This window comes from Salvelinus alpinus, chromosome 7 (genome assembly GCF_045679555.1).
Source record: "Salvelinus alpinus chromosome 7, SLU_Salpinus.1, whole genome shotgun sequence".
NCBI lineage: Eukaryota > Metazoa > Chordata > Actinopteri > Salmoniformes > Salmonidae > Salvelinus > Salvelinus alpinus.
The window spans coordinates 29186664-29210761 of NC_092092.1; the positions used below are offsets into that span (position 1 = coordinate 29186664).

Here is a 24098-nt window from a genome sequence, read left to right on the forward strand (position 1 = left end):
GATACAAATAAGTAGTTTGGTCTTATTCAGCACATAATAGCATACACATATCACACTTATATCAGATAATTATGTTTGGTCATAGTATATTATACATTTAATACTGCACTGTATACTTTTGACTGAAGTAGGTATATTCATATAACGCATTATGCATTGGTCTAGTTGTCTTTTTGTGTACCAAACTAGGCTGTAGATTCAGTCTTCAGCTGGTGACAGCTTTGCTACTACAAGCACTGCAGTAAGAGCCAGCCTTGGATTTACAACTAAGCAGAATATATCCCTAGTCAGACATCACAGTCCTAAAGGGGAACTGTATCATCTGTATGTGGAAGTATTATGTCTCCTATTACCAAACCCACATTGTCAACAAGACAGATCTTACTTTAGAATATAATGGATACTAATGTAGCTCTCATTCCCAGATCTGCATACAGTATGATGCCCATACAACAGTACAGTGAGACTCATATTTGAATGGAAATACATGTTTTTAGTGGGCTACTCTGGGTTCAATGTTATGTACAGTTTATATGCTTATATGCAGTGAATAGATGGATTGAAATTCACATGGGTTAAATTGGTTGTTATTCCATTATGGTAATTCCCAATAGAAACAGGAAATTCATTCCAATGCGTTCTGTCACAATTTACCCCTGGTAACCCCGGGTTACTCATCAGAAATATATCTACCTTTCACACTTTTTTATGAACATAGCTTTCAATGGCCTCCATTTTATCAGAGTAACATTCTACGTGAAAAATCCAGCTGATTTGGTCACATCATAGTGGACTAGTCAGAGATCAACTGCAATTCAATAAACTATCAATTGAAATATATATATTTTCTCAGATCATAAAGCCATTATGCAAACAAAATATTAATCATCACATCTCATAACATATACACTAAATAATATTATTGAATTATACAGCTGAACACATGATTTTCAGATTTCTTCTCACTATAAAACCTATAATTTGGTATGATCTGTAAGTCATGTATTGCCCGTCAAATATAATTTATGCGTACAAGAATACACACATTTATACAGTGAGCTCCAAAAGTATTGGGACAGGGACAATGTTTTTGTTTGTTTTGGCTCTGTACTCCAGCACTTTGGAATTGAAATGATAACATGACTTAAGGTTCAAATGCAGACTGTCAGCTTTAATTTTAGGGTATTTTCATGCATATCAGGTGAACCGAAATCACAGCACTTTTTGTACAAAGTCCCCCCATTTTAGGGGACCAAAAGAATTGGGACTAATTCACTTGTGCGTATTAAAGTAGAAAAAGTTAGGTATTTGGTCCCATATTCATAGCACACAATGACTACATCAAGCTTGTGACTCATGAATAATAATTCATAATAATTCATGAATAATAATGAGTGACAAAGTCAGATCATGGTAGAAGTGCACATTAATGTAGAAGTGTTTAGAAACATTTTATTCTTATTTACAATAAAAGTGACTCCAAAATGACTACATTATTTATCAAATCAAATTTTATTTGTCACATACACGTGTTTAGCAGATGTTATTGCGGCTGTAGCGAAAATGCTTGTGTTTCTAGCTCCAACAGTGCAGTAATATCTAACAAGTAATATCTAACAATTTCATAACAATACACACAAATCTAAAGTAAAGGAATGGAATTAAGAACATATAAATATTTGGGCAAGCGGTGTCAGAGCGGCATAGACTAAGATACAGTAGAATAGTATAGAATACAGTATATTTGAGATAAGCAATGCAAAATATGTAAACATTATTAAAGTGACTAGTATTCCATTATTAAAGTGGCCAGTGATTTCAAGTCTATGTATATAGGGCAGCAGCCTCTAATGTGCTAGTGATGGCTATTTAACAGTCTGATGGCCTTGAGATAGACGTCTCTCGGTCCCAGCTTTGATGCACCTGTACTGACCTCACCTTCTGGATGATAGCGGGGTGAACATGTAGTGGCTCGGGTGGTTGTTGTCCTTGATGATCTTTTTGGCCTTCTTGTGACATCGGGTGCTGTAGGTGTTCTGGAGGGAAGGTAGTTTGCCCCTAGTGATGCGTTGGGCAGACCGCACCACCCTCTGGAGAGCCCTGCGGTTGCGGGCGGTGCAGTTGCCGTACCAGGCGGTGATACAACCCAACAGGATGCTCTCAATTGTGCATCTGTAAAAGTTTGTGAGGGTTTTAGGTGCCAAGCCAAATTTCTTCAGCCTCCTGAGGTTGAAGAGGCGCTGTTGCGCCTTCTTCACCACACTGTCTGTGTGAGTGAACCATTTCAGTTTGTCAGTGATGTGTACGCAGAGGAACTTGAAGCTTTCCACCTTCTCCACTGCGGCCCCGTCAATGTGGATAAGGGGGTGCTCCCTCTGCTGTTTCCTGAAGTCCACGATCAGTTCCTTTGTTTTGTTGACGCTGAGGGAGAGGTTATTTTCCTGGCACCACACTCCCAGGGCCCTCACCTCCTCCCTGTAGGCTGTCTCGTCATTGTTGGTAATCAGGCCTACTACTGTTGTGTCGTCTGCAAAGTTGATGATTGAGTTGGAGGCGTGCATGGCCACGCAGTTATGGGTAAACAGGGAGTACAGGAGGGGGCTGAGCATACATCCTTGTGGAGCCCCAGTGTTGAGGATCAGTGAAGTGGAGGTGTTGTTTCCTACCTTCACCACCTGGGGGCGGCCTGTCAGGAAGTCCAGGACCCAGTTACACAGGGCGGGGTTCAGACCCAGAGCCTTGAGCTTAATGATGAGCTTTGAAGGTACTATGGTGTTGAATGCTGAGCTATAGTCAGTGAACAGCATTCTTACATAGGTATTCCTCTTGTCCAGATGGGATAGGGCAGTGTGCAGGATCTGTGGATGGATCTAAGGAAATTGAAGTGGGTCTAGGGTGTCTGGTAAGATAGAGGTGATATGATCCTTGACTAGTCCCTCAAAGCACTTCATGATGACAGAAATGAATGCTACGGGGCAAAAGTAATTTAGTTCAGTTACCTTTGCTTTCTTGGGTACAGGAATAATGGTGGACATCTTGAAGCATGTGGGGACAGCAGACTGGGATAGGGAGAGATTGAATGCTCTGAGGACACGGCTAGGGATGCCGTCTGGGCCAGCGGCCTTGCTAGGGTTAACACGCTTAAATGCCTTACTCATGTCAATCACGGAAAAGGAGAGCCCACAGTCCTTGGTAGCGGGCCGTGTCGGTGGCACTGTGTTATCCTCAAAGCAGGCGAAGAAGGTGTTTAGCTTGTACGGAAGCAAGACGTCGGTGACCCTGACGTGGCTGGTTTTCCCTTTGTAGTCCGTGATTGTTTGTAGTCCCTGCCACATACGTCTTGTGTCTGAGCCGTTGAATTGTGACTCCACTTTGTCTCTATACTGTTTGATTGCCTTACAGAGGGAATACTGTTTGTATTTGCCAATATTCCCAGTCACCTTTTTCCATTGTTAAATGCGATGGTTCGCGCTTTCAGTTAGGTATATTAATTTCTATTGGGCACAAAATAATCTGAAACAACCAAACAAACAGCCAATTAGTCCAACAAATGTGTAGAGTCACAAGCTTGATGTAGTCATTGCGTGCGATGAATATGGGACCAAATACTTAACTTTTCACTACTTTTAGTCCCCTAAAATGAAGGGACTATGTACAGAAAGTGCTGTAATTTCTAAACGGTTCTGTAACGGCTTTCATTGGTGGAAGGAGAGGAGGACCAAAATGCAGCGTGGTACGTATACATAATAAATGTTTAATCGAGAATGAATACAAAAAAAGAACAAGAGAATCAAATGAAAACCGATACAGTCCCGAATGGTGCAAACACTGAAACAGAAACAATCACCCACAACACACAATGAAAAACAGGCTACCTAAATATGGCTCCCAATCAGAGACAACGACTGACACCTGCCTCTGATTGAGAACCATACTAGGCCAAACACATAGAAATATAACATACAGAACAAAACATAGAAAAACAACATAGAATGCCCACCCCAACTCACGCCCTGACCAAACTAAAATAAAGACATAAGAAAGGAACTAAGGTCAGAACGTGACAGGTTCACCCAATATGGATGTATATACCCTCAAATTAAAGCTGACAGTCTGCACTTTAACCTTATAGTCATGGTATCATTTCACATCCAAAGTGCTAGAGTCAAAGCCAAAATAACAAAATATTTGTCACGGTCCCAATACTTTTGGAGCTCACTGTATGTCATACATTTATCCCAACAGAACATAAAGCAAAGTATTCTCTGTACTTTTTTATAATAAAAAATCCAGGTAAGTTGACTGATAACACATTCTCATTCATAGCAATGACCTGGGGAATAGTTACAGGGAAGAGAAGGGGGATGGATGAGCAAATTGGAAGCTGGGTGTAACGATCGTCGTAATGTGGAAGAGAGGAGGACCAAATCGCAGCGTGGTATGTATCCATATTTATTTGAATACTCTTCAATACGAACAAAACAATAAACAGAACGAAACCAACGACGCTACAGTCCTGAACTAGTGAACATAGAAAAAACAATGAACGCACGAACAGGAACAATCACCCACCAACAAACAGTGAAAACAGGCAACCTTAATATGGTTCCTAATCAGAGACAATGACAAACACCTGCCTGCCTCTGATTGAGAACCATATTAGGCCAAACAACAAACCCAACATAGAAACACAAAACATAGAATGCCCACCCAGCTCACGTCCTGACCAACTAAACAAAGACTAAACAAAGGAAATAAGGTCAGGAATGTGACACTGGGGATCATTAGGTGGCCATGATGGTATGAGGGCCAGATTGGTAATTTAGCCTGGACACCAGGGGTTAACACCCCTACTCTTACGGTAAGTACAAGGGTTGGAAAAATGCATGGTGTCATAATGGAAAAGGTTAGAAGCACTTCATTCAACGGTAAAAACATTAACTTAACTACTGAAATATGAATAACTATTTATATTGCTTCAACCTCTCTAGTCCCTCTTGACTACCCTCACCAGTGTGTGCTGCTTGCACAGTTTTTGCCTCTGTGTGTCACTCATGTTGTGTTATGTTGCATGGTAACACTTTACTTGACACCCAGCCTCATTACACGGTCATAACCATGTCATAATATGTCATAACGTTTGACATAACCTGTCATAATATGATCATAACACTGTCATGACACATGTTTAAACCTGTTGTGACATTGCGTTTTTTTACTGCTGGTTATGACACCTACATAAGAGTGTGAAAACCCACAAAACCTACCACGGTAGTTATTTTATGGCTGGTTATGATGCGTACAGAAGTGTCAAAACCCACAAAACCTACACACAAAGCAAAACATTCCATTACTCCATAGCCTACGTGTCAACAGTAGGTTTATGTTATATACAGTTGAAGTCGGAAGTTTACATACACCTTAGACAACTACATTTAAATTCAGCTTTTCACAATTCCTGACATTTAATCCTAGTAAAAATTCCCTGTCTTAGGTCAGTTAGGATCACCACTTTATTTTAAGAATGTGAAATTTCAGAATAATAGTTGGGAGAATGATTTATTTCATCTTTTATTTCTTTCATCACATTCCCAGTGGGTCAGAAGTTTACATACACTCAATTAGTATTTGGTAGCATTGCCTTTAAATTGTTTAACTTGGGTCAAACGTTTCGGGTAGCCTTCCACAAGCTTCCCACAATAAGTTGGGTGTATTTTGGCCCATTCCTCCTGACAGAGCTGGTGTAACTCAGACAGGTTTGTAGGCCTCCTTGCTCGCACACGCTTTTTCAGTTCTGCCCACAAATTTTCTATAGGATTGAGGTCAGGACTTTGTGATGGCCACTCCAATACCTTGACTTTGTTGTCCTAAAGCCGTTTGGCCACAACTTTGGAAGTATGCTTGGGGTCATTGTCCATTTGGAAGACCCATTTGCGACCAAGCTTTAACTTCCTGTCTGATGTCTTGAGATGTTGCTTCAATATATCCAGATACTTTTCTTTCCTAATGATGCCATCTATCATGTGAAGTGCACCAGTCCCTCCTGCAGCAATGCACCCCCACAACATGATGCTGCCTCCACCGTGCATCACGGTTGGGATGGTGTTCTTCGGCTTGCAAGGCTCCCCCTTTTTCCTCCAAACATAACGACAGTCATTATGGCCACACAGTTCTATTTTTGTTTCATCAGACCAGAGGACATTTCTCCAAAATGTACGATCTTTGTCCCCATGTGCAGTTGCAAACCGTAGTCTGGCTTTTTTATGGCGGTTTTAGAGCAGTGGCTTCTTCCTTGCTGAGCGGCCTTTCAAGTTATGTCGATATATGACGTAATTTACTGTTGATATTGATACTTTTGTACCTGTTTCTTCCAGCATCTTTACAAGGTCCTTTGCTGTTGTTCTGTGATTGATTTGCCCTTTTCGCACCAAAGTACGTTCATCTCTAGGACACAGAACGTGTCTCCTTCCTGAGCGGTATGACAGCTGCGTGGTCCCATGGTGTTTATACTTGCGTACTATTGTTTGTACAGACGAACGTGGTACCTTCAGGCATTTGCAAATTGCTCCCAAGGATGAACCAGACTTGTGGAGGTCTACAATTTTTTTCTGAGGTCTTGGCTGATTTCTTTTGATTTTCCCATGATGTCAAGCAAAGAGGCATTGAGTTTGAAGTTAGGCCTTGAAATACATCCACAGGTACACCTCCAATTGACTCAAATTATGTCAATTAGCCTATCAGAAGCTTCTAAAGCCATGACATAATTTTCTGGAATTTTCCAAGCTGTTTAAAGGCACAGTCAACTTAGTGTATATACACTTCTGACCCATTGGAATTGTGATACAGTGAATTATAAGTGAAATCATCTGTCTGTAAATAATTGTTGGAAAAGTTACTTGTGTCATGCACAAAGTAGATGTCCTAACCGAGTTACCAAAACTATAGTTTGTTAATAAGACATTTGTGGAGTGGTTGAAAAACAAGTTTTAATGACTCCAACCTAAGTGTATGTAAACTTCCAACTTCAACTGTATATATACAGTACCAGTCAAAAGTTTGGACACACCTACTCATTCCAGGGTTTTTCTTTATTTTTACTATTTTCTACATTCTAGAATAATAGTGAAGACATCAATACTATGAAATAACACATATGGAATCATGTAGTAACCAAAAAAGTGTTAAACAAATCAAAATATATTTTATATTTGAGATTCTTCAAAGTAGCCACCCTTTGCCTTGATGGTTCTATCCCGTTGAGTAAAGATGTTTACGCAAGGAGGAGCATGGGTTCTGTGTTCCTACTTTCTTTAGTAGTTGTTTTAGTCTTCTTTAAAAGGCTCTTTTGCTTTTGACTCTTGGCATTATGTATTTTCTTAGTCCAAGTAAAGTGACACAGGGTGGCCAGAATGCTTCATGACAGTTTCATAAAGTGTATCTTCTACAAGTTATTTAAAAATATTTTTTTTAAACATGACTGTAGTGAATACATTACAACAACAAAGGATTTTTAAAAGCATTTTAAGAATTTGAAAAAAAAATGGGTTTTGACACTTATGTAGGTGTCATAACCAGCCATAAAATAACACAATATATATCACAACAGGTGAAAATATATGGGTCATGACAGTGTTATGACCATTATGACAGGTTATGACAAGTTATGTCAGCTGTTATGACATGGTTATGACCAGTTGCGGTAGTCATTGTGGTGGTGGTATCTTACGATTTGTTGTGAGGGTGTAATGCTAGCGTATTGATGTTGATACAGTGTTACAGGTTTGGCATTGCATAGGCTGTGTTTGTTTTTCACTTGAGGACAGGAAGCATTCAGTGGAAAACTTAGCTGAAAATGGGTCTGTTTTCTGTTCTTGTCATCAAAACATTTGTTTTAAAAGCTGCTATTGGCGCTGGAGTCATTTAAACAGTGTCTGGTAGTTTCAATCATGTTCATGTGAGAGTACACATGCCCTTGTCTCAGCCCACTGCCCTGAAACACATACATACACACGCAAGTAAACCTGCATTCTGGGGCTGTGGGACGTGGGGTGATGGGACTGGGAAACAGAGCAGGGGGCCAAAGGACTATCAGTTACACCGCTTGGAGCCAGAGAACAGAGGGAACATGAGCGAGTGATAGGGAGGGAATGAGAGAGAAAATAGCTCTCCAAAAGAAGGGGTGAATAGAGACTTGATGAGAGAGCCGAGAGAAGGAAGAGATGAAAGAAGGCTATGATTACAACTGAAGAGGAGCTGATTAGAAAACGGTAGAGGAGGAATAGAGAGAAGATAAGGAGGAATAGAGAGAAGATAAGGAGGAATAGAGAGAAGATGAGGAGGAATAGAGAGAAGATGAGGAGTAATAGAGAGAAGATGAGGAGGAATAGAGAGAAGATGAGGAGGAATAGAGAGAAGATTACGTTAGTCATTTATTCAGAGTGACTTATAGGCGCAATTAGGGTTAAGTGCCTTGCTCAAGGGCACATTGACATATTTTTCATCTAGTCGGCTTGGGGATTCGAACCAGCGACCTTTCGGTTACTGGCGCATACTCTCTTAAACGTTAGACTACTTGTCGAAAAGGAGGAAGGGTAGGGATGTGCGAGGTGTAGTAATGCATCATGATCATGACTCATGTAAAGAGTTTAGTTGTATTCATTGCCTTCATTAGCAATCCACTTCTGGAAGTGGATTAATCTGAAGTGTGCAGCTAGTACGTTGGCCATGTGTGTTAGCCTCGTATGGCCATCCTGATCTTGCTTGCTCGCGAGATCAGGATGGTCCTACAAGGCTACATGTGTGTACCTTGTTAGAGTGAGTTTGTGTTCAACCCAATACTTCCGAGAGACCGTAGCGTCGATTAGACTTCATTGGTCCTTACACATTTCTGCACCATTGTTTGGGTTTTAGAACTACTGCAACTGACCAAAGGTGCTGCTATCACTAGTCCCCTGCCTGTTATGTGTCATTTAGTCATGTACAAGTATCCTACTTTTCAACAACAGTTTTGTTTCTTTATTCTCCTTCAGTGGTTAATCATTGTCCTGGTAAACAAATAGATGCACCACTTGTAGAATAGGGTACATCCCTTGCCATTTAAAGAGAGTCTGGTAGCCTTAGCAACACCTCTAGAGCTCTTGTCTGTGCCCTTTACTGTCCGTGCATCGGGGGAAAACACGGAAGACCTCCTCTGGGGTCTGAGATGCCGCAACGAATTCCCTTACACTGACAGCCCAGTGTGTCCTCACATACTCACACGCACTCATAAACACTCCATCAAGACCCAGTCTCTAGCCTGGTCTCAGATCTGTTTGTGCCATTGCCTACTCCATTGTCATTGTCAAGCCGTAACAATTCCATAAGGAGCTGGCAAGAGAGCAGAAACAGACTGGCACCCAGGCTAGACAGTCTCCAGATCCACAATGACTCCTTCATTTCACCCCCAGGGAAGAAAAATCTGTACATATATACTTTGTCCTCTCCTGTCATCCGGCTTTCCTCTAAAGATCTCTAGAGTGATTTCCCACTCTCTTCCTACCTGTCTCTCTCCCTTTCTCTCCCTCTGTCTTGCGCTGGGGCGGAGGCTGATTGGAGCTGACGTGAGGATGGCATTGTCCCTGTCGAGTTAATGTGGCCCCGGGGGTGCCATCATCCCTCTAATGGCCTGAACACAGCGCTTCTAAGGGCTGAGAGAGTGGGGAGCTGTGGGAGTGGGAAATAGAGGATATAGGCGAAAGAACAAGACCAGAGAAGAATGCATGGAGAGATGTAGTAGAGTTAAAGAAAGGTTTTGAGCAACAAGGAGTTGTGGTAGACATAGAGACCGAGAGGGTCCAGGTTCTGAGGCTCAGAGGTGTTCAGAGAGCGACAGTGTTTCTCTTGCACATTATCAATGTCTTGGTGATCTTTGTGGTTCAGTTATTGTACTTGAGTCATGGTGGTGGGTGGCGATGCTGATGCATTGTTGCCCTATCTTTTAACCCCACTTCATCCAGTATCTTTGAAACACTCCGACACTCCTCTGTATCCTGTACATTTTTGTATCTGTTTCTGTATCATTGTAGGTACAGAGGAACTCAGAGCTCCATTCTCAGACAGTGACCTCTGTCTTGCTGTTGGTGGAGTAGCTCTTATGCCTGGTGTGGTGGTAGGAGGATGGGTGGCCGTATGACACAGGGTGGTTGAACATCTCCGGGAAATTCTCTACGCTGTGCTGTCTCCTGGTGGAATAGGCATGCTGGTGGGCTGAGATGTGCCCAGGCTGGGAGGTCTGCCTCTGGACATGGCGTCCACTGGTGTCCCAGGCTTTCAAGGCCGAGCTAGAGAACAGGGGGTGGCTGGTGGTCTTGGACAGGCGGGACCTCTCCGGGTGGCTCTGGGGGATGGAGATGGAGAGGGGGGCGTGGAGGTTGTGGTGGGTGGGGAGCTGGTGGTGGTCCTGGTGAAGGTAGGACTTGTCTTTGGGGTGCAGGGAGATGGGCTGGAAGGCTGGAGGGGCTGCCTGGTACTGGGAGAAGTCCATCAAAGGGTAGCTCTTATAGTATCCCCGAGAGGCAGTGTCCGCTGCAGCAGACAAGAGAGAAGAGAGTTAGTGGCCTGAAATTAACTGTCAACTGTCTAAGAAGAGGCCCTGATTTCAGAAAAAAACGAAAATCCTCAACTGTAAAAATTCTGGAAGTTTGTGTTATAAATAGGGTGGGCACTGGGAGTCCAGTGTGTCAGATAGCTTCAGCTCAGGGGGACGGGGACAGCCTCGGTCTCATCAGTGAGGCCAGTGTGTCAGATAGCTTCAGCTCAGGGGGACGGGGACAGCCTCTGTCTCAGCAGTGAGGCCAGTGTGTCAGATAGCTTCAGCTCAGGGGGACGGGGACAGCCTCTGTCTCAGCAGTGAGGCCAGTGTGTCAGATAGCTTCAGCTCAGGGGGACGGGGACAGCCTCGGTCTCATCAGTGAGGCCAGTGTGTCAGATAGCTTCAGCTCAGGGGGACGGGGACAGCCTCTGTCTCAGCAGTGAGGTCAGTGCTTCCAGAACCCCGATCCCTCAGGCACACACACTCCTAACCCTGTTCTGCTCGCTTTGTGTGTATGCTCTCGTGTATTTATTGTTCTGTTTCTCTCCATGAACACGTCAATGACGTTCTGTTCTCTCTGAGCTGTGGGTTGAAGTCATAATGCCTCTTTCACACAGATGATGCTTTTGGTTTTGAATGAAGCACCAGAGTTGGTGTCAATTCCATTTCAGTTCAGGAAGGATTTTCATAAAAAATATATACTTCAATTCACTTCCTGAATTTAGAGAATTTAAATGGAATTGATCCCAACCCAACATGAGAAACACGTTTGCTGCTGCTGCGTGTGTCTGTCTGTATGTACAGTATGCGTGCATGTGTGTTTGGATGTGTGTTCCTACATACGTTTATATACGTGTGTGTGTGTCTACATATGTGTGTGTGTGTGTCTACATGTGTGTGTTTGTGTAAGTCGTCTCCAGGTCTCTGTCAGGTCGGATCAGCATTGTCTGCCAGGCAATGGTATGTGTGTGATGCCTGGATACTCATTAGAGCCGCGGAGAGACAAATCTAAGAGAGAAAGAGCGAATGTTTCTGAGAGGAATTCAGAGTGCAATACTTTCCATTCCACTCTAGTCAGTGAATCATCCCTCTATGCCTGAAAAGTAGATTGTGGAGTGACAGAGATTCCGTTCCCTGTCCATTGCTGTATTTCTCTTCAGTCTGTCGGTGTGAATGGTGTGTTCTGTCCCAACACACTGCCATAATGTTGCTCCAGACACAAAATAATACATTACTGTGAATAGTATAGAGTGTGCGACTTTAATCTTTTTTTCTCCCAAGTTTATGATCTGCCAGTCTGTACCACAACATCACTGTAGCTCCTGGGTGCATGTTTTGGTTTTTGCCCTAGCATTACACAGCTGATTCAAATAACTTACTCAACATCAAGCTTTGATGATTTGAATCAGCTGTGTAGTCCTAAGGAAATAAACTAAACGTGCACCCAGGACCGGGTTTGGGAAACCCTGGTTGACATGAGCTTCACCAGAACCATATACTGTGTATATACACTCAGTGGCCAGTTTATTGGGTACACCATCTACTACCGGGCTGGACCCCTTTTTTGCCTCCAGAACAGCCTGAATTATTCGAGGCATGGATTCTACAAGGTGTGCCATTCAAATGTTTCTCAATTGGTATCAAGGGACCAAACGTGCCAGGGAAAAATTTCCCACACCTTTACACCATCACCACCAGCCTGTAACCATTGACACCAGGCAGGATGGGGCCATGGACTCATGCTGCCTATGTCAAATCCTGACTGGCATCAGCATGACGCAACAGGAACCGGGATTCGTCGGACCAGATTGTTTTTCCACTCAATTGTCCAGTGTTGGTGATCGCATGCCCACTGGAGCCGCTTCTTGTTTTTAGCTGATAGGAGTGGAACCCGGTGTGGCCGTCTGCTACAATAGCCCATCTGTGACAAGGACTGACGAGTTGTGCTTTCCGAGATGCTGTTCTGCACACCACTGTTGCACTCCGCCATTATTTGTCTGTTTGTGGCCTGCCTGTTAATTTACACGATTCTTGCCATTCTACTTCAACCGTTCTCATAAACAAGATGTTTTCGCTGGACTTCACTGACTGGTTGTTTTTTGTTTGTCGCACCATTCTCTGTAACCTTAGACACAGTGATGTAAAGTACTTAAATAAAAATACTTTAAAGTACCACTTAAGTAGTTTTTTGGGGCATCTGTACTATTTATATTTATGACAACTTTTACTTCACTACATTCGTAAAAAGAAAATAATGTACTTTTGATAATTAAGTATATATTAGCAATTACATGTACTTTTGATACTTAAGTATATTTAAAACCAGTAATATTTGATTGGGTGACTTTTATTGAGTAATTTTATATTAAAGAGTATCATCTTTACTTTTACTTTTTCCACCACTGCCTAGACACTGTCACGCGTGAAAAGACCAGGGGGCTGGACGTTTGAGATACTGGAACCGGTACGCCTGGCACCGCCGATCATGCCACGCTCAGTCGCTAAGGTCACTCATTTTGCCCATTCTAACGTGCAATCGATGTCACGTTGTATAATGATAGGAGACAGGCACAGGAATATGAAATGAGGGCTTTTATTTCTCTACCCAAAATAGCGTATGTCATCAACATTACGGGGACGAAGCCCAAAACAAATACGTATACATATAACACAGGGCTGTAACCCAAACAAAGAGCAAGGTGTAAACCTCTAATAAATACACGAGACCCATAATAACAAGTGCACACTAACATGGTAACACGCAAGCGAATACAACACAGCACAGGTACACACAAGACCAACGGACACGGAACAATAATCAACAAGGACAAAGGGGAACAGAGGGCACATATATACAAATACTAATCAGGGGGAATGGGAACCAGGTGTGCGTAATGAGACAAGACAGTCCGGGGTTGGTGGTAATGAATCCAGTTCAGTGACGCCTAGAAGGCCCGTGAGGGCCCGAGCAAACCATTTTTGTGAACCTAATAAACTGCCACTGAGTGTATATGGATCTGACCTACACTTTCCAGAAAAGCGCTGAGACTGTATTGGCAGTAGGATATCTCCTTTCATTCATGATATGTCTTTTCCATGAACGGAGCCTGAACCACATCAGATGCCAGCTTAAAAACCTTACGATGGTTTGAAAAGGTTACAGTGCCAGTCTGGATTATGATCAGCATGTCCTGGAGTGCACAATGGGGGGGGGGGGGGTGTGTGTGTGTGTGTGTGTGTGTGTGTGTGTGTGTGTGTGTGTGTGTGTGTGTGTGTGTGTGTGTGTGTGTGTGTGTGTGTGTGTGTGTGTGTGTGTGTGTGTGTGTGTGTGTGTGCGTGCATGTGTGTCCGGATGTGTGTGTCCATATGTTTATACAGTATGTGTGTTTATGCATGTGTGTGTGTGCGCGCATGTTTGTGTCCATTATGCTTGTGCGTGTGTCTGTGTGTGTGTGTGTGTGGCCTTACCCACAGCCCTGAGGGAGTTGTACTTGTTGAGGCCCAGTCCACTGAGGTTGCTGTGAGGGTGTGGCATTCCTGGGTATAAGGCTGAATTGTTCAGGTGGTAGTGCTCTGTAGGGAGAAAGAAGGATAGAGAGTAAGAGAGAGCGAGATGGAGAGAAAAAAAGAGAAAAGTTAGTAATAAGATTAATATCACTTTATTTGTCAATTGTACGGACAGCAAACTATTTAAATGCTCCTAACATTTGTGACTGGGATTGAGAATTCTTCTTCCCTAGTCCAGATCTGTCACAGCCCAACATTGTCTGTTGCAAAGTGCTGTTTTGCCAAGGGGGAATGTGGCCCCTAGTGCTAAATGAGGTGTGACTAATTAACAATGGAACAAACAAACTAGGTAGAAAAAAACTGCATCAATGACCGCTGCTGGCCCAGCCTCTGTCATGCTGTCAGGGGGAACAAGAAAAGTGGGACACTGGGGTTGCATAGGGGCAGAGCCATCTCACACCCTGCATGACCAGTGGCCATAGAACTGGGGTCCGTTAGTAGCCTATATGAGCACATACAGTAGGCTCACATGATTATTCCTACATACCGGTACACCGCCATAAAAATCCCCAAGTGTTTTTCCCTATGATGTACTGTTACACCAACATTGCCATGGCATGGCAGCGCAGTTTGCAATATATACAGTGCCTTTGGAAAGTATTCAGACCCCTTGAATTTGTCCACATTTTGTGACGTTACAGCGTTATTCTAAAATAGATTAATTTAAAAAATCCTTAGCAATCTACACACAATACCCCATAACGACAAAGCATAACAGGTTTTTAGAAAATTTTGCAAATGTACGAAAAAAACAAAACAGAAATACCTTATTTATATAAGTATTCAGACTCTTTCCAATGAGACTCGAAATTGAGCTCAGGTGCATCCTGTTTCCATTGATCATCCTTGAGATGTTTCTACAACTTGATTGGAGTCCAACGGTGGTAAATTCATGGCGGTGGCAGCTACATGCTGTGGAGATGCTTTTCAGAGACAGGGACTGGGAGACTAGTCAGCAAAGATTAACGGAGCAAAGTACAGAGAGATCCTTGATGAAAACCTGCTCCAAAGCGCTCAGACTGTGGCAAAGGTTCACCTTCCAACAGGACAATGACCCTAAGCACACAGCCAAGACAACGCAGGAGTGGCTTCGGGACAAGTCTCTGAATGCCCTTGAGTGGCCCAGCCAGAGCCCGGAATTGAACCCAATCAAACATCTCTGGAGAGACCTGAAAATAGCTGTGCAACGACGCTCAACCCTCCAACCTGACAGAGCTTGAGAGGATCTGCAGAGAAGAATGGGAGAAACTCCCCAAATACAGGTGTGCCAAGCTTGTAGCGTCCTACCCAAGAAGACTTAAGGCTGTAATCGCTGCATAGGTGCTTCAACAAAGTACTGAGTAAAAGGTCTGAATACTGATTTAAATATGATATTGAATTTTCTTTTCTTCTTAAAACCTGTTTTTGCTTTGTCATTATGTGGTCTTGTGTGTAGATTTTTTATATATTTTTTATTTAACCTTTATTTAACCAGGTATTCCAGTTGAGAACAAGTTCTCATTTACAACTGCGACCTGGCCAAGATAAAGCAAAGCAGTGTGACACAAACAACACAGAGTTACACATGGAATAAACAAACGTACAGTCAATAACACAATAGAAAAGTCTATATACAGTGTGTCCAAACGAAGTAAGATTAGGGAGATAAGGCAATAAATAGGCCATAGTGGCGAAATAATTACAATTTAGCAATTAAACACTGGAGTGATAGATGTGCAGAAGATGAATGTGAAAGTAAAGATACTGGGGTGCAAAGGAGAAAAAAAAGTATAACAATATGGGGATGAGGTAGTTGGGTGAGCTATTTACAGATGGGCTATGTACAGGTGCAATGATCTGTAAGCTGCTCTGACAGCTGATGCTTAAAGTTAGAGAGGGAGATATGAGTCTCCAGTTTCAGTGATTTTTGCAATTCGTTCCAGTCATTGGCAGCAGAGAACTGGAAGGAAAGGCGGCCAAAGGCTTTGGGGGTGACCAGTGAAATATACCTGCTGGAGCGCGTGCTATGGGTGGGTGCTGCTATGTTGACCAGTGAGCTAGGCGGAGCTTAACCTAGCAAAGACTTATAGATGACACGGAACCAGTGGGTTTGGCGACGAATATGAAGCGTGGGCCAGCCAATGAGAGCATACAAGTCGCAGTGGTGGGTAGTATATGGGGCTTTGGTGACAGAACGGATGGCACTGTGATAGACTGCATCCAATTTGCTGAGTGGAGTGTTGGAGGCTATTTTGTAAATGACATCGCCGAAGTCAAGGATCGGTAGGATAGTCAGTTTTACGAGGGTATGTTTGGCAGCATGAGTGAAGGATGCTTTGTTGCAAAATAGGAAGCCGATTCTAGATGTAATATTGGATTGGAGATGCTTAATGTCAGTCTGGAAGGAGAGTTTATGGTCTAACCAGACACCTAGGTATTTGTAGTTGTCCACATATTCTAAGTCAGAACCGTCCAGAGTAGTGATGCTAGACTGGCGGGCAGTGATCGTTTGAAGAGCATGCATTTAGTTTCATCCTCCGAATACTGAGTTGCCACAAAGTGGATTTAACAAGTGACATCAATAAGGGGTCATAGCTTACACCTGGTCAGTCTGTCATGGAAAGAGCATGTGTTCTTAATGTTTTGTATACACAGTGTGTATATATATATATTCAGGTGAAGTCAGAAGTTTACATACACCTTAGCCAAATACATTTAAACTCAGTTTTTCACAATTCCTGACATTTAATCCTAGTAAAAATTCCCTGTCTTTAGGTCAGTTAGGTTATTTTAAGAATGTGAAATGTCAGAATAATAGTAGAGAGAATGATTTATTTCAGCTTTTATTTCTTTCATCACATTCCCGGTGGGTCAGAAGTTCACATACACTCAATTAGTATTTGGTAGCATTGCCTTTAAATTGTTTAACTTGGGTCAAACAGTTCAGGTAGCCTTCCACAAGTTTGTGGGTGTATTTTGGCCCATTCCTCCTGACAGAGCTGGTGTAACTGAGTCAGGTTTGTAGGCCTCCTTGCTCGCACACGCTTTTTCAGTTCTGCCCACAAATTTTCTATAAGTTTGAGGTCAGGGCTTTGTGATGGCCACTCCTTCCACAACTTTGGAAGTATGCTTGGGGCCATTGTCCATTTGGAAGACCCATTTGTGACCAAGCTTTAACTTCCTGACTGATGTCTTGAGATGTTGCTTCAATATATCCACATAATTTTCTTCCCTCATGATGCCATCTATTTTGTGAAGTGCACCAGTCCCTTCTGCAGCAATGCACCCCCACAACATGATGCTGCCACCCCTGTGCTTCACGGTTGGGCTGGTATTCTTCGGCTTGCAAGCCCCCCCCCTTTTTCCTCCAAATCTAACGATGGTCATTATGGCAGTCTGGATTTTTTATGGCGGTTTTGGAGCAGTGGCTTCTTCCTTGCTGAGCGGCCTTTCAGGTTATGTCGATATAGGACTCATTTTACTGTGGATATTGATACTTTGTACCTGTTTTTCCCAGCATCTTCACAAGGTCCTTTGCTGTTGTTCTGGGATTGATTTGCACTTTTCGCATCAAAGTACGTTCATCTCTAGGAGACAGAATGCGTCTCCTTCCTGAGCGGTATGACGGCTGCGTGGTCCCATGGTGTTTATACTTGCGTACTATTGTTTGTACAGACGAACGTGGTACCTTCAGGCATTTGGAAATTGCTCCCAAATTGCTCCCAAGGATGAACCAGACTTGTGGAGGTCTACAATTATTTTTCTGAGGTCTTGGCTGATTTTTTCACTTAGAAATGTCCTTGTCTTTGAAAGAAACGCACATTTTTTGTCCATTAAAATAACATCAAATTGATCAGCCATTTCCAGCTACAATAGTCATTTACAACATTAACAATGTCTACACTGTATTTCTGAACAATTTGAAGTTATTTTAATGGACAAAAAATGTGTTTTCCTTTCAAAAACAAGGACATTTCTAAGTGACCCCAAACTTTTGAAAAGTAGTGTATATACAGTACCTGTCAAAAGTCCTCATGAGAGCCGGTTTCATCATAGCGCTTGATAGTTTTTGCGACTGCACTTGAAGAAAGTTCTTAAAATTTTCCGGATTGACTGACATTCATGTCTTAAAGTAAAGATGGACTGTTGTTTCTCTCTGCTTATTTGAGCTGTTCTAGCCATAATATAGACTTGGTATTTTACCAAATAGGGCTACCTTCTGTATACCACCGCTACCTTGTCACAACAACTGATATTTTGATTTGTTTAACACTTTTTTGGTTACTACATGGAGAACCTCCTGGGGACAAACAGCCTTGCCCACAGGTTTTACTGAGTAAAACGTACTACATACATTTTGGGGCGGCTGTAGAAAACCCTCAGGACCAGGTTGTCAGGGGGTGTGTGACTTGTTCAGCCAATCAGAGGCCCACCTCTTTTGTTCGTTTTGGACTTCATTAAGGGGTTTTTCGGCTGTTCGGGAACAGAAATGTTTTTCTCGAGGCAAGCCGACGTCGGTAGCCGAAGTCTAATCTCCTTCGTCGGTGATTGGTCAACAGTATGGATTCTTCAATAAAGTCTTTGTTGTCATTCAATCAGAGACAACTTGTTTTCATGCCCATTTCTTCATTGATAAATACTGCACCAGACATACTAGTTAGATGTAAAATTGCATGACTAAGATCTCCTCGGCAAAAACATCAAAATTAATGACAGACTTCTTGAGTTATCTTAGATAAATTCTGACTATTTTGAGGAAGTGTATACTGGCTACGGAGTCTCAAAATGGACAAATGGTTCTATTGCCATTTTTTCTAGTTTTTCAAGTGAAGGACTTTTAAGGGAGTATGCTAGCACACTTGTTCGGTTCATCTGGCTGGATTTGGCTAGACACCAACTGAACTGAAGGCGAAGGGAAAACTGGCCACCACTTCCCTCCATTCTATTGACGAATAATTAGATGGATAGATCTGATCACATATATGTTTTAATCAACGGGACTCGTAACTGCAATACTCTCTGTTTTCTGAAACAATGCTTTCGGATAAGATACGACACCATGCACAGGATTCTGCTGAGGGGAGGACAGCTCATAATAATGGCTGGATATATATTCAATCTTATATCATGACTGCTGTATATATATTCCACTTCAGGACGACAACAACTACAACAAGCAGGCACTTTACGAACTGTACGAGGCTATAAACAAGCAGGAAACCATGTACCCGGAGGTTGCTTTTCTTGTTGATGGTGATTTTAATTCACATCACTAAGACACGTGACACCCAACTTTTACCAACACGTATTCTTCGCCGCTAGGGGCAATAAAGTCCTAGACTGCTGTTACTCAACTTACAAGCATGCATTACAAGGCCCTTGCTCGTCCCTCCTTCGGCAAATCCGATCATGACTTGTTTTTGTTTATTTATTTATTTATTTATTAGTGTCACTCATCTTCATGATGCTCAGCCCACATGGGCTTATAAGACATTGTATTTGTTGTATACAAATAAAATGTTCATACTTATACACTGAGTGTACAAAACATTAGGAACAGCTGCTCTTTCGTTGACATAGACTGACCAGGTGAAAGCTATGATCCCTTATTGATGTCACCTGTTAAATCCATTTCAATCCGTGTAGATTAAGGGGAGGAGACAGGTTAAAGAGCTTTAAGCTTTGAGACAATTGAGAAATTAATAATATATGTGTGCCATTCAGAGGGTGAATGGGCAAGACAAATGCCTTTGAACGGGGTATGGTAGCAGGTGCCAAGCGCACCAGTTTGAGTGTGTCAAGATCTGCAACGCTGCTGGGTTTTTCACACTCAGTTTCCCATGTGTATACAATACTACTTCATTAATCCCCAAGGGGCAATTAATTCCTGGCTGACAGGGTGCTTCAGACAGGACAAACACACACATGGTGCGATTTAAGAAAATAAAAGTTAATGGTATTTACAGCCCTTAATTCGTTGCAGGGCTAAACTATTTCTAGAATAGTCCCTAGGTCTTCCTTAATGGTCCTCGATGGCCTCGGGCACAAACGAGGCCCTGTGCCTATTGGTGGAGCACTTGAGACAGAGCAGGCGGCCTCCAAATTTATATTTTCCAACAGGGATATACATTTGGGTGAGTTTTTTTTCTCGCCTGAGTAGCCTCGTTTCACTGCCAAAAATAAAATTAAACCATCCAGTGTTCAGCAAAATAACAACACAATGTCAAATACAGGTAGCCTCGTCAAATAATTAACATCCAATCACATTAACCGTTATTCTCTCGCGGGAATTCCATTAACGGTCCGTATGTAGCCAAACGTAGCTGTTGCTCATTCCCTTTGCTCTAAAATTGATAAATGATTAAAGAAAGGAAGGACCGCGCCCATAGAGACACATACCAGCTCTACTGGTAGTATGGCTACTACCAGCAGTACTACACCTGCACCTGTCGACGACACAAGTTGTTCTGCTTCCATGAGCACATCCAATGCTAGCATCAGTAATTCTACATTTGTTGTTAGCCCAGCTAGCATGGACACTGACAGTTGTGAATCTGATGCAGCCGAAGAGCTACTGCCCCCTTACCCGGGAAAGCACCGAACAACAGACAGGACCATCGAAGAGGCGCAAATATGATGAGAACTACATTGATTTGGGGTTCACTTATATTGGGAGTAGTGCCTTTCCTCAGCCACAGTGTGGTATATGTGCAAAAGTACTATCTCAAAACTCGATGAAACCTTCACTCTTGCGCAGACATTGAGAAACAAAACATGCCAATTTGAAAAATAAGCCACGGGAGTTTTTTGAGCGAGAATTAAGATGACTTTTGAGTAGTGAGACATGCATAAAAGCAACAGATACCATTAATAAGAAGGGTCTAGAAGCGTCTTATATGGTGAGCTACCGAGTGGCTAGGACACGCAAGCCCCATACTATTGTGTAGGACTTCATTTTCACGCTGCCGCGGATATGGATGGGACAATGCTGTGGGAAAAGGCCCAAAAAAACGATACAGACAATGACTTCATCAAACAACACTGTTTCACGACGCATCAGTGACATGGCAGGAGATGTTTTGAAACAATTACTGCTTTGCATACATGCCAGTGAATTCTATGCGTTACAGCTGGATGAGTCAACAGACGTGGCGAGCCTGGCACAGTTCCTGGTATATGTCCGTTACGTTTATGGGGGGTCAATTAAGGAAGACATCCTCTTCTGCAAACCACTGGAAACCAGGACAACAGGAGAGGATATTTTTAAAGTACTGGACAGCTTTGTGACATCAAATGGACTTTGGTGGTCAAGATGTGTTGGTATCTGTACTGATGGCGCAAAAGCAATGACAGGGAGACATAGTGGAGTGGTAAGCAGTCCACATACTTTTGGTTATGTAGTGTACCAAGTTTGTGCAGGGTGTTTTCTAAGAGCTCTGTGGCTTTATCAACATTGGCACATGGGTGGATATAAACAACAACATAGAATAGTTGGGAGAATTCACATGGCCGATAAAATGGGCGGAGAGAAATGGCATGAAGTTCAATGTCAGATTCACAGATTCTTTCTCGCACTGTGTTGCACCAGTTCTTCTTTACATAAATGCAAACCCCACCACCCTGTTATTTTCCAGTACTCAATTTGTCTCTATCCAAGCAGACTGGTGCGCCAAATCCATCAATGGAAAGATCGTTGTCACCCACTCCGCTATCCAACCAAGTCTCTGTGAAAGCAAGAATGGGCGTGTTCCTACATTCATGCTGGTAGTTTACATTTGCTCATCCAGCTTGTGAAGGAGTAAGCAAACATTTCCCAGGATTACAGCGGGCAATGGAGAATACTTTTTAGTAAGTCTTCATTTACGTCTCAGTCCTCCTATCAAGAATGTTCCACCACCCAAAGGACATCCAGCCAACTTGACAACTGTGGGAAGTATTGGAGTACAACTTATCTTGTCGAATCTTCCACGCTTTAGAAATAGACTTGTCCCAGTCTGTAATACCCACATGTTTCAAGCTGACCACCATCATTCCTTTCCCCCAATTCTCTAAGGCATCCTGCTACAATGACTACCGCCCTGAGCCGTGGTAAGAGTAGGCAACAATACCTCCGCCACGCTGACCCTCAACAAGGGGTGCGTGTTTAGCCCCCTCCTGTACTCCCTGTCCACCCACAACTGTGTGGCCACGCACTACTCCAAGTGTGGTGCCAGGACAACAACCTCTCCCTCAATGTCAGCAAGAACAAGGAGCTGATCTTGGACAGGAAACAGGGGCGGGTGCACAACTCTGTCCACATCGACAGGGCCACAGTGGAGGGGGTCAAGATTACTGAGGACTTAACATGGTCCTCTCACAACAGTACAGTCGTGAAGAAGGCACGGCAGTGCCTCTTCTCCCTTAGCAGGCTGAAACGGTCTCACATCCTTAGGAACCTTTACAGTTGCACCATCGAGAGCATCCTGACTGGGTCTATCACCGTCTGGTATGGCAACTGCACCGACTTCGTCCGGGAAGGCCCTACACAGGGTGGTGCAGCTGGCCCACGCATCACTGGGGGTGAGCTCCCAGCCATCCAGGACGAACATGTCAGGCGGTGTCTGAGAAAGGTCCGAAAAATTACCAAAGACTCCAGCCACTGAGACATGAACTGTTCTCCATGCTTCCGTCCGTCAATATTAGGAAGGTGTTCCTGATGTTTGGTATACTCAGTGTATATTACCATTAGTATATTACCATAAGTATTTCTATATTCCTGCTACCAGTCACTTTCATCCCTGTTTACATGTATAACCGCCTATGACGCCTACACTGACACTTTTGCACACACCCACACACTAACACACTCGCACTAACACACTAACACTTGCATACCCACACTCAACGCCACGTACACAACCACCCAACACTTATGCTGCAGCCATACTGTTTACTATTATTTATCCTGATACCAGTTAATTTCTCCTAATCCCTGCCTACATGTATATACTGTATACCTCAAATACTCCAGTATCCCTGCACAGTGTACATTTTGTATTGGTACTGACCCTGTATATAGGTTTTTCTCATTTCTTATTTATTTTTATTTGTTATACTATTTTGATATTGAATACTGCACTGTTGGGTAGGGCTTGCAAGTTAAAATATACGTTTTCTTTTATACCACCACATGTAAATGGCATGTTATAGAAGGGTCCACACACCTTTTTCGTGATTTCACGTTTCAGAGAAACTTACCCCAAACAGCAAATCACTTCCTCATCCTCATTGTGTAGTATGAACAAAATTTCATTTTAGAAATGGCAAAGCTCTCAATGTAGTGATGCAGGTCTTTAGATGTTGTACACATGAAGTTGTGTAATTCCAAACTTTATCTGCAATGTTATATTCCCTTTTGTGCAGCAAAAAAGGTGTCTGGACCCTTCTATAACATGCCATTTACATCAAAAATAGAGATTTGGTTGTAATAAACTTATCCTTTACACATTTCACTGTACTTGTGCATGTGACAAAAACTTTAAACTTTGACCATGTAAGTGGACTCCTAACCACTATCACATCACTTCCACCATTACTTCCTGTTTCAATGCCGTGTGTGTCTGTCTTGAGTCTGGTAGTGTGAATTGTATCTCTGTCTCCTACTGGTCATTCTACGTCCTCTAACCTGGAGTGCTGGGACAGTTGTACCTACAGTATATTTTTAAACCGGCACCTCTTTTGAGTTGGTGATCTACACACAACACCTCATAACGACAAAGCAACAACAGTTAAATCATTTTTTTGCAAATTTCTTTAAAAAAACAAAACAATTATAAAACATTTACATAAGTATACAGACCCTTTACTCAGTACTTTGTTGAAGCACCTTTGGCAGCACTTACAGCGTCAAGTCTTCTTGGGTATGATGCTACAAGCTTGGCGCACCGGTATTTTGGGAGTTTCTCCCATTCTTCTCTGCTGATCCTCTCAAGCTCTGTCAGGT

The 24098-nt window shown here is 42.8% G+C and overlaps 1 protein-coding gene across 1 annotated transcript in view; it reads right to left on the bottom strand.

Annotated features, from left to right (window-relative positions):
* Window positions 1–4436: 4436 nt before the first annotated feature.
* Window positions 4437–24098, bottom strand: part of LOC139580163 (protein shisa-9B-like) — a 44938-nt gene continuing 25276 nt past the window's right edge. The window contains exons 4-5 of the mRNA XM_071408711.1: window positions 14039–14143; window positions 4437–10563 (exon numbers count right to left, since the gene is read on the bottom strand). Of these exons, the coding sequence (XP_071264812.1) occupies window positions 10091–10563; window positions 14039–14143 (578 nt within the window). The 3' untranslated portion in view covers window positions 4437–10090. The remainder of the gene's footprint in view (window positions 10564–14038; window positions 14144–24098) is intronic.